General features: G+C 42.3%; 1 protein-coding gene across 1 annotated transcript in view; it reads left to right on the forward strand.

The window, feature by feature from the left end:
• KIF24 (kinesin family member 24) overlaps positions 1–11935 on the forward strand; it is a 76143-nt gene that overhangs the window by 32771 nt on the left and 31437 nt on the right. The window contains exons 5-6 of the mRNA XM_025358837.1: positions 6464–6679; positions 10140–10227. Coding sequence (XP_025214622.1) covers positions 6464–6679; positions 10140–10227 — 304 coding nt within the window. The remainder of the gene's footprint in view (positions 1–6463; positions 6680–10139; positions 10228–11935) is intronic.

The following is an 11935-nucleotide window of genomic DNA, read 5'->3' on the forward strand; positions in this document are numbered from 1 at the left end:
TCATAGATGTATTATTATTATTATTATTATTATTGTTTCTCTTTTTTTTTTTTTTTTTTTGAGACGGAGTCTTGCTCTGTCGCCCGGGCTGGAGTGCAGTGGCCAGATCTCAGCTCACTGCAAGCTCCGCCTCCCAGGTTTACGCCATTCTCCTGCCTCAGCCTCCCAAGTAACTGGGACTACAGGCGCCCGCCATCTCGCCCGGCTAGTTTTTTGTATTTTTTAGTAGAGACGGGGTTTCACCGTGTTCGCCAGGATGGTCTCGATCTTCTGACCTTGTGATCCACCCGTCTCGGCCTCCCAAAGTGCTGGGATTACAGGCTTGAGCCACCGCGCCTTGAGATGGAGTCTCGCTCTGTCACCCAGGCTGGAGTGCAGTGGCGCCATCTCGGCTTACTACAAGCTCCGCCTCCCGGGTTCATGCCGTTCTCCTGCCTTAGCCTCCCGAGTAGCTGGGACTACAGGCGACCCCCACCATGCCGGGCTGATTTTTTGTATTTTTAGTGGTGACGGGGTTTCAACACGTTAGCCAGGATGGTCTCGATCTCCTGACCTCATGATCCGCCCGCCTCGGCCTCCCACAGTGCTGGGATTACAGGCGTGAGCCACTGCGCCTGGCCTTATAGATGTATTTTTAAATTATTATTCACACTTAATAAACATTGAATAGGACAGGAATTATAGTAAGGGCCTCTGTTGCATAAGTATTTAAAATATAGGCATGGGCCAGGCATAGTGGCTTGCACCTGTAATCCAAGCACTTTGGGAGGTCAAGACAGGAGGATAGCTTGAGCCCAAGAGTTTGAGACCAGGCTGGGCAACATGAGGAGACCCTGTCTCCACACACACCAAAAAATTGTTATATTATTTTATTTATTTTATTTTATTTTATTTTATTTTATTTTATTTTAATTTATTTTTTTGAGACAGGGTCTCATTCTGTCACCCAGGCCAAAGTGCAGTGGTGCAATCTCAGCTCACTGCAACCTCTGCCTCTTGGGTTCAAGCAATCCTCCCACCTCAGCCTCGTGAGTAGCTGGGACTGCAGGTGCCTGCCACCACTCCCAGCTATTATTTTTGTATTTTTTTAGAGGTGGGGTTTTGCCTTGTTACCCAGACTAGTCTTGAATTTCTGGGCTCAAGCAATCCTCCTGCTTCAGTCTCCCAAAGTGCTAGGATTATAGGTGTGAGCCACCATGCCTGGCTAATTTTTAAAATAAGCCAAGCATGGTGATGTGCACCTGGGGTCCCAGCTGCTTGGGAGGCTGAGGTGGGAGGATTGCTTGAGCCCAGGAGGTCAAGGCTGCAGGAGCAGTGATCATGCCACTGCACTCCAGCCTGGGCAACAGAGCAAGACCCTATCTCTGTCTGTCTGTCTGTCTGTCTATCCATCCATCCATCCTATCTATCTAATCCACCTACCTATCTATCTACCTACCTATCTGTCTACCTACCTATCTATTAAAATTGTAGGCATGTATGATAGAAAATGCCAAGTAGCCTGCTAGTGTTGCTGATTCCAGATAATTTTGACTGTTTTTTTCAAATAACTTTTTAAAAATTGAGGGATAATTTGCATACAATAAGATGTACAGATCTTAAGTATTCAGATTCGATAAGTTTTGATAGTTTTATATATGTGAGTAACAAATATCTGTAACAAGATATGGAACATTTTCATCACCCCAGAAAGTTCTCTTGTGTCCCTATTTAGTTAATCCTCCACCCTCACCCCCAGGTCTTAAGTAACCACTGACTTACTTTCTATCAGTATAGATTAGTTTTATCTGTTCTACAATATCATAGAGATAGAATCATTATGCTTATATGCTTAGCATAATGTTTGCTTAGCATAATAGTGTTTCATATTAGTACATGTTGTTACATGTATCTGTGGTTTTCATTGATGAGTAATATTCCCTTCTCTGAAATTATCACAGTTTGTTTTGTCCATTCTCCTGTCGACAGACATTTGCATTGTTTCCAGCTTTGGACTTTATGAATAAAGTATGAACATTCTTTTTTTTTTTTTTTTTTTTTTGAGATGGAGTTTCGCTCTTGTTGCCCAGGCTGGAGTGCAATGGTGCAATCTCAGCTTACCGCAACCTCTGCCTCCCGGGTTAAAGTGATTCTCCTGCCTCAGCCTCCCTAGTAGCTGGGATTGTAATCCCACGCCTGGCTAATTTTTTATTTTTTAGTAGAGATGGGGTTTCTCCATGTTGGCCAGAGCATTCTTATACAATTTTTTTTATGAGCATGTTTTCATTTGCTTTGGGTAAAAACCTAGAAATGGAATTGGTGGCTCATAGGATAGGTTTATATTTATAAGAAAGTGTCTGGCTGGGCACAGTGGCTCATGCCTGTAATCCCAGCACTTTGGGAGGCTGAGGCAGGCAGATCACGAGGTCAGGAGATTGAAACCATCCTGGTCAACATGGTGAAACCCTGTCTCTACTAAAATACAAAAAATTAGCTGGGCGTGGTGGCAGGCGCCTGTGGTCCCAGCTACTTGGGAGGCTGAGGCAGGAGAATGGTGTGAACCGGGGAGGCGGAGCGAGACTCTGTCTCAAAAAAAAAAAAAAGAAAGTGTCAGTTGGGCTCAGTGGTTCACGCTTGTAATTTCACAATTTGGGAGGCTGAGGCGGGAGAATCACTTGAGCCAGGAGTTCAAGACCAGCCTGGGCAACATAGTGAGATCCTATCTCTAAAAAAAAATTTAAAAAGTAGCTGGGTGTGGTGGCACATGCCTGTAGTCCCAGCTACTTGAGAGGTTGTTGTTTGAGCCCAAAGGATCAAGGCTGCAATAATCTGTGATCACTACACTCCAACCTGGGCAACAGAGCAAGACACTGTCTCAAAGAAGGGAAAAAAAGGGAGAATGTCAAACAACATTTCAAAGTGTTGTATCATTTTATACTCCCAACAGTAACATGAGAATTGCAGTTCTGCAATATCTGATATTGTCAGGCTTTGTTATTTTAGCCAATCTAATGGGTATTAAATCACTTCATTATAGGTTTAATTTGAATTTCTCCAATGCCTAATGATACTATACTGAGCTTCTTTTCATGATTTTTTTTTTTTTTTTTTGAGACAGAGTCTCGCTCTTTTGCCCAGGCTGGAGTGCAGTGGGGCGATCTCAGCTCACTGCAAGCTCCGCCTCCTAGGTTCACACCATTCTCCTGCCTCAGCCTCCCGAGTAGCTGGGACTACAGGCGACTGCCACCACGCCCGGCTAATTTTTTCTATTTTTCAATAGAGACGGGGTTTCATCATGTTAGCCAGGATGGTCTCAATCTCCTGACCTTGTGATCCGCCCACCTCGACCTCCCAAAGTGCTGGGTGCTGGGATTGCAGGCGTGAGCCTCCGTGCCCGGCCTTGTTTTTTTTTTTTTTTTGAGATAGAGTCTCACTAACGCTCAGGCTGGAGTGCAGTGGTGCGATCTCAGCGCACTGCAACTTCCGCCTCCTGGGCTCAAGCGATTCTTGTGCCTCGGCCACCCTAGAAGCTGAGATTGTAGGCGTGTGCCACCACACCTGGCTAATTTTTGTATTTTTAATAGAGATGGGGTCTTGCCATATTGACCAGGCTGATCTCGAACTCCTGGCCTCAAGTGATCCCCCTGCCTCAGCCTCCCAAAGTGCTGGGATTGCAGATGTGATCCACCGTGCCTGGCCCTTTTCATGTCCTTACTGACCATTTGGATATCTTCATTTGCCCATTTTTTTGTGTTTTGTTGTTTTGTAAAAGCTATTTAATTTTTAAAATTTTATTAGCGGGCTAAAAATGTGAAATATCTCTTAGGTTTAATTTCTTAGTAATGGCACCAAATCTAGGGAATACTTTTTGAGGAGTAAGTTTCTAAAATAAGTTAGAATTTGAATGTTAAGACTTTAGTAATAACAAGAGTTGCAGTTTAAGTGTATCCATTCTTTAAAGTATAATAAGGTTTTTCACTCCTGTATTGCTTTTTGAAAAAGTTCATCCCTAAATTGTTCGGAAAGTAAGTAGATGTTATTCTTTCCTCTTACTCTGCTGGATCTTCCTTAATGTGTTCAAATTTTTCTCCTGTAATTCATTACCTAACTCCGTCTCTGCCAGTGTATTTATAGTACCCACACTGCTGGGAGCCAGGGTTCAAAAGGCAAAGAGTAGCTGGTCTCTGCTCCAAGCAACTTTCATCTAATTAACTCTCATGTCTTGATTCTCACATTTCCATGGTTTCCTTGCTTTTGTCATTTTACTCTTTCTTTGTTTTCTACCTCGCTTCAAATCCTTTTTTGTGTACTCATCTCTCTGCCCACCTGCAGCCTCCCCCATCCCTGTCCATGCTGTAAATCAAAGAAAATAACCCAGGCAAGTCTCAATCATTGTAGATTTATTTGCCAAAGTTAAGAACGTGTGCCCAGGAGACAGGTCTATACCTTTCTCCAAAGACGATTTTGAGGGCTTCATTTTTTAAAGGGTAAGATCTGAGAGCAAAAGTGGAAAAAATAATAAAAGGAAAAGGAAAAAAAATTAGAGGGGAAAGGGTGGATATTGGAGGAAGAGAAATATGTTTTAAATGTTTCAGTAGCTAAAAAGACAAAACAGTTACATCCTTTCGAGTCTTTGATCAGTCTTTCACTGAATACTCAATTTTCATATTGGGGATTGGAGAAAATAGTCCTTCATGCTTTCACCTGTCTCAGTGAACTGCATTTTACATAAGATAACGTAGACAACAATAGGGCAGAGGAAGCAATCAAATATGCATTTATTTCAGGTGAGCAGAGGGATGACTTTGAGCTCTGTCCTATGTCCTCCACCTGTGAAAATAAGCTGTCAATTGACATTGCCAGGGTGAAATTCAACACAGCTGTTTTAGGGTAACGGTCATGGGCCCTCAAAGAATTTCCTAGTGGGCAAAATGTGAGGGAGATAGGTAGCTTTTTATCTTTCTAGCGATCTTATTTAGGAACCAAATGGGAGGCAGGTTTGCGGGACCCAGTTCCCAGCTTGACTTTCCCGTTTGGCTTAGTGAGTTCGGGGTCCTGAGATTTATTTTCCTGTCACAATGCATAGACTTTTTTCTTGCTGCAAGCAGCTATATTTATCAGTAATCCATGAGATTCATGTTTAAGAGTCTGCAACAGCTCTAAGATTATGTTCATTCTCTACTTAGCACTACGTGGGTGAATCCCACAATACTCAGATAATCTTGGTCTCCAACTCCTCATAAAACATACTGTGATTGACAGGCTGGTCTCCCAGCTCCATTCTCCACCTCTTATTCTGCAATTCTTCACACTCACAGAGGGTGTGTACGCACACATGTACCCACATACAAGAGCAGTGATTCTCACTTAGAATCATAGGACATCAAGACTGGAAGGGATCTTAGAAACCAATCTACTAATACTTAGAAACTAATCTACTGATAAAAGTGAAAACTGAGGCACAGAGGAAAGTGAGGGGACTTGCCTAAGTTCATATGGTTAGTTAATGGTATGGGAGAAACCAGAGCCCAGGCTTTTTTTTTTCCCCTCAAGATTTGGTGTGCCTGCTGCCATATTTACTACTGTGGCCTCTGCTCACGCTATTCCTATTCCACAGTGGAAGCTCTCTGCTTTTCAGCTTCTGCCTTCAAGGCCCAGTCCAATTCCTACTCTTGTGAGTCCTTCCTCAAATACTTTGCTTACATCGATTTTGCCTTTATCTAAACTTACTTAATTATGAGTGGTCACTACCATCCTGCTTATCACATGATCTCCTATTATTTCTCATATTTAATTCTCTATTCTTTCACTAAATTTAACTTTCCAGATTAAGAATAGATCATCTCTAGGATCCTCTAAAGCACCTAGCATGGGGTAGGAACTCAGTAAATGCTTATTGGCTAAGTGGTTTCTTTAAAGCTCTTGTTTCTTTATCTTCTAGAGTTGTTTCTCTTACTGGTTCTGTAAGAAAATTACTATAAGAAAGCTCAGGCTGGGCATGGTGGCTCACATCTGTAATCCCAGCACTTTGAGTGGCTGAGGTGGGCGGATCATTTGAGGTGAGGAGTTCTAGACCAACTTGGCCAACATGGTAAAACCCTATCTCTAGTAAAAATACAAAAATTAGCCCGGTGTGGTGGCACGCACCTGTAGTTCCAGCTACTCAGGAGGCTGAGGCAGGAGAATCACTTGAATCCAGGTGACAGAGGTTGCAGTGAGCCGAGATCACACCATAGCACTCCAGCCTGGGTGACAGTGAGACTCCATTTAAAAAAAAAAAAAGTTTTGTGTACTGGTTTGAGAATGTTTTTTTCCTCTTCCTGTGTTTTTATAATGTAAAGTCCTCTTCTTAAAGGTTTATGTGTTTATAGCTGAATTTTCTCTAGGATTCTATGTTTGCATTTGACCTTTGTAATTAAAAATCTTTGGGTAAACTAATACCTCTCTTAATATGCATAAGTAATGCAAATTATCCTTTCCCCAGAGGCAATGCCACTTGCTTTGCTTATGGACAGACAGGTGCTGGAAAGACCTACACCATGATAGGAACTCATGAGAACCCAGGATTGTATGCTCTAGCTGCCAAAGATATCTTCAGGCAACTACAAGTGTCCCAGCCAAGAAAGCACCTCTTTGTGTGGATCAGCTTCTATGAAATTTACTGCGGACAGCTTTATGACCTCCTAAATAGAAGAAAAAGGTACTGAATATGAGTGGGAAGAGATAAATCTGTTAATCACTGTTTTAAGCCAGAGTCCTAGAGAATCACTGAATCATGGGCTTTAATGAGATGCTTTGGTACCTTAGTGCCCTTTTGTGAAATGAGCCTCCTGCATCAGATATTTTCTAGCTGTCAATTCAGCTATAGGAAAATATAAATTAGCTTTTCATTAATATGTTTAAAGCGTTCAATATTCTAATGTCTATCAAAAGACTTTCCTTTTTATTTTGGTCTATGAAGAAGGCCATAATTTCAGGAAGTCAGGAAATCAACATGTACTTAAACCCCTTCCTGTTCTTTTGACCTATTATTATACTGGAAAAACTATAAATAATGTTTTCCACTTTCTCTTGTTTTTCTTCTAAATAATCTTAGGGTAAACACAACAATAGTTTTCTGAAATCAGTAAGAAAAGAAAATCTTCTCATTAGAGTTTTAACCCTTATTAGGCTTAAACTATTGCCCTCGAAACATAATATAGTAATTTAGAAATGTATTTAGTAACTCTACTTTTTAAACACCTCTTATATTTTTCTGGCTTGAAGTTTTGTTTAGGTTGAAACAGATGACTTAAACTGAGTAGGAGGCAAAACAAGTAGTGGAGGAAAAGGGAGAATAGGGAGGTTAAGAGGGAGTGGGGGAGGTGGAAGGATTAAAGGTTGTCGTAACAGAATTAACCAGATTTGAGACATTGGAGGAGTGAATTGAGGCTGAGCCTGCTGGAAGGCTAGGGAAACCTAATCAGCTTGAGAATTAGCCCCGCAACAAAGGTATCTAAGCCTCTATGGAGCTGTCCAAAAGGATGCACAAGTTTTGTGTGCTCCAAGCAAGCAGTGGAATGGGGAGTGGGGGAGCAGTTCCAGTTCAATAGGGAGACCATGATAGGGCAGGCCCCCATTGTAGAGAGTCACTAGGGTACTGAGTAGCATAACTGGAGAAGCTGGCGAGTGGGCTTAGGCAGGCCTCTCTCCTATAGACTATTCCAGTGAAAAGGGGACCTTCAGATATGCCACTTGAGATTGTATAGGTGTTCAGAGTTCAGTCCTGACAAAACAACTGCGAAATAAAAGAGGGTGCTACTCTGGGGATGCTTGAGGAAGAGTTGCCTTTCTTTTTTATTTTCTTGGTGTTGACGTCTCGAATTAGCTCAATCATAGCTTCTCCATCAAGCTCCAGTGCCCTCATTAGGAGCCCTTTCCAGTCAGAATGCCCACTTCCCTTAAAGAACAGTTGCCATAGAATAAAAGCCATTGTGCTGTGTGTCTGTGCGTGTGTATGTGTGTGTGTGTGTGTGTTGTTTGTTTGGGTGAAGGGAGGTTAGGATATCTAGCTGTTTCTGAATGCATTTCTTTAATGAATTGCCCAGATTATTTTATTGCCCTGTATATTTGCATTCTTCAGTTGTAGCAGGGGTAGGCATATATTAACTCCTAGGTTTGATGGTTCTCTGAGGCTCACTAGGGAAGACCCATGCTTACTTTACAAGTGTCGTGGCCTGTGGGGTTCATATATATATATCCATTTAATTGGCTAATGTAATCTATTTCCTACCTTTCTGGGGCTTCTGAAATGTTCTGGTCCATTGATGGTACCCTTTCCTGTTTATGCTGTTATGCTTTATCCTGTTGATTTTTTTTTTTTTTTCTTTCTTTTTCTGAGGCAAGGTATTGCTCTGTCGCCCAGGCTGGAGTACAGTGGTGCCACCACAGCTCACTGCAGCCTCATCCTCCTGGGCTGAAGTGATCCTCCCATCTCAGCCTCCCAGATAACTGGGACTACAGGTACATGCTACCATGCCCTGCTAATTTTTATTTTTTGTAGACACAGGGTCTCCCTATGTTACTTACCCAGGCTGTTCCCAAACTCCTGGGCTCAAACAATCCTCTTCTCTAGGCCTCCCAAAGTGTTAGGATTATAGGTTTCAGCCACTGTACCTGACCAATTTTTTAATAAGATTTATTTTCTATAATAGTGGGGCTTTGACAAGGGTAGACAAAAGTACGTGTGTTCAGTCTGCCTCTTAAACTGGAAAACAAAGCTTGAGGATCTTAAAATTAATTCCTAGAAGTAGAGGATAAATTGTTTTTATACCCTTGCATAAAAACTGAAGTACGTTTTAGGCTGTCCCTGAGGAATCTTTCCGGGATGGGCTCAGAGATTAAGGCCTGGGAAATATGTTCAGGAATGACATCTGGGCTCTAAAAGTTAGATCTTCCTTTTTTTTAAAAAAAAAACAGAGATGGGCTCTTGCTACGTTACGCAGGCTGTAACGTAGTGACTATTCACAGGCGCAATCATAGCGTACTACAGCCTCAAACTCCTGAGCTCAGGCAATCCTCCTGCCTCAGCCTCCTGAATAGCTGGGACTACAGACATGCACCACTGCACCCAACAGCTAGATTCTTTTACTACAGAAGGCTGACTGTTTTAATAGATTTGTTTTCAGAGAGATCATGGGCATTGGTGAGGCTGTTTCCCTCCAATCCTTCTGTACAGATCTGGAAAATTGAGATGAAGCATAGACTGAGAAAAAAATTGTTTTTGAGAAAAACATTCTTGTATTTTAAATTATGAAGTGGAATTCCGTTCTTAACCCTAATCAGTATCTTGTTAAGGGGGAAAAATAATCTTAGAGTCTTTGATAGATTCAACACATGCCTCTCAGTGGATCTGGTTTAATGATGATGGTAGACCAAAACCATTTATTACCTTAAACGCAGACCTAAGGCATTCAGATGCAGCCCAGCTCTTCCTTGCTCCTTTATAAGGTGTATCAGGACTCTTTACATTGCAAATAAAATAAAACCCCATGTATACTAGCTTAAGCATTTAGGGAAATCATTGGCTCAAATAACTGGAAAGCTTAGAGGACAGTCAAGCTTCAGCACTGGTTTACTCCAGCAACTCAGGGATGCAATAAGGACCCAGTTTATTTTCATCTCTTCATTCTGTCTTCTGTGTTATTAGTTTCATCCTGAAACCAACTCTCTTTGTAGATACAAAATGGCTTTCACTGCTTCCAGGGCCACAGGGCCATATGCTTTCACATCCAGGGACAAAGGGAGAGCATCACTTTACCAGGCATCTAACAACTAGAGACCAGGACTTTATTTTGATTGGACCAACAGAGATCCCATATCCACCTCTGAACAAATCACAGTGTAGCCAGGCATACATCATCCACGGATTAGCATAGTTTAGATTGTGTGCTCATTCTTTTAATTGTAGCCAGAGATGTTGATTTATTTTACAACAATCAACAACCAACCCTGAATCGAGCTGAGGTCAGGAAGGTGGGGTTGGGAGGAGGATAAGCATCCATCCCACTCAAACAGAAAACTGCTACTTAATAGCGGAATAGCAGAATGGTTTCTGGGGAGGCGAGAACAAAGTCTGTTTTAGTAGCACCATCATACCAACCACATTCTTGCATCTGCAGGCTCTTCGCAAGAGAAGATAGCAAGCACATGGTGCAGATAGTGGGACTGCAAGAGCTTCAGGTGGACAGTGTGGAGCTCCTCTTAGAGGTAATTAATTCTTCCTTCTTTATTACCCCACCACAACAGTATAAGTACAGGGGACCAATTCATTTTGCTACTAAGCAAGTACGGTGGACTTATATTTAGGCAAAAGGCAATGACAAGCACACCACTTCACATCTGTAAAATGTGAATCCTTTTCTGAAAGGATAGTTTGTTTCTCTATAGGGTTGATGTCACAATGCCACGGTTAGTGGGAGGTAGGGCATGTGGGAGAACCTAAATCACTGGAAGGGTACTACTGGGCCAGTTTCTTTCTTTTTTTGAGATGGAGTCACACTCTGTCACCCAACCTGGAGTGCAATGGCACAATCTCGGCTCACTGCAACCTCTGCCTCATGGGTTCAAGCAATTCTTCTGCCTCAGCCTCCCAAGAAGCTGAGATTACAGGCACCCACCACCACACCTGGCTAATTTTTTGTATTTTTAGTAGAGACAGGGTTTCAACATGTTGGCCAGGCTGGTCTCGAACTCCTGACCTCAGGTGATCCACCTGCCTCGACCTCCCAAAGTGCTGGGATTACAGCCGTGAGCCACCACGCCCAGCCTTATTGGGCCAGTTTCAAATGCTGCTCATGTGTTTCTCTATGGCAGTGGGCTCTAGGAAAAGCTGCTGGAGATAAATATTTGTACTTTAAGTTATTTTTACTTTTTTTTTTTTTTTTTTTTTTAGCAACAAGGGTCTTGCTCTGTTGCCCAGGCTGGAGTGTAGAGGTGTGATCATAGCTCACTGCAGCCTCCCACTTCAGCCTCCCAAGTAGCTGGGACTGCAGGCACATGCCACCAGACCTGGCTAATTTTTTAAAATTTTTTGTAGAGATGGTGTCTTGCTATGTCACCCAGGGTGGTCTCGAACTCCTGACCTCAAGCAGTCCTCTCACCTTGGCCTCTTAAAGTGCTAGAATTACAAGCGTGAGCCACTGCACCTGGCCCTTATTTTAAATAAGATTTTTAATAAGTAATGCTATCACATGAGTTCAAAATTCAGAAGTGAAAATACCGACTTCCATTTCCTTTTCCAGAGCAACAAATTTTATTAGTTTTTTGTGTGTCCTTCCAAAGGAATTTTTCAATCTACTTCTTTTATTAAGTTACTCTTTTATTGTAATAAAAGTCATACTTATCATTAAATTTAAACATTACAGAAATATGTAATACTTATTAAATTTAAACATTACAGGATAGTAAAGGCACCTCTAACTTACTATACATACCCCACTTCCCCTGTTCCCCACTGAGCTATCCACTGTCCACAGTAAAATATTTAATTTTTTTTCCTGTTCTGGGCATTTATTAATGTAAGTACAAATAGATTTCTGATGAACCTTCCTTTAATGCAGTGTTCCTCAACCCTGGCTTTACATTAGATTGTTTGGAGCCTTTTTTTCCTTACTTAAAAAATGATTTGGCTGGGCGTGGTGGCTCACGCCTGTAATCCCAGCACTTTGGGAGGCCGAGGCAGGTGGATCACGAGGTCAGGAGATCGAGACCATCCTGGCTAACACGGTGAAACTCCGTCTCTACTAAAAATACAAAAAACTAGCCGGGCGTGGTGGCAGGTGCCTATAGTCCCAGCTACTCGGGAGGCTGAGGCAGGAGAATGGCATGAACCTGGTAGGTGGAGCTTGCAGTGAGCCGAGATCGTGCCACTGCACTCCAGTCTGGAAGACACAGCGAGACTACGTCTCAAAAAAAA

The sequence above is a fragment of the Theropithecus gelada genome, chromosome 15 (assembly GCF_003255815.1).
Source record: "Theropithecus gelada isolate Dixy chromosome 15, Tgel_1.0, whole genome shotgun sequence".
Classification (NCBI taxonomy): Eukaryota; Metazoa; Chordata; class Mammalia; order Primates; family Cercopithecidae; genus Theropithecus; species Theropithecus gelada.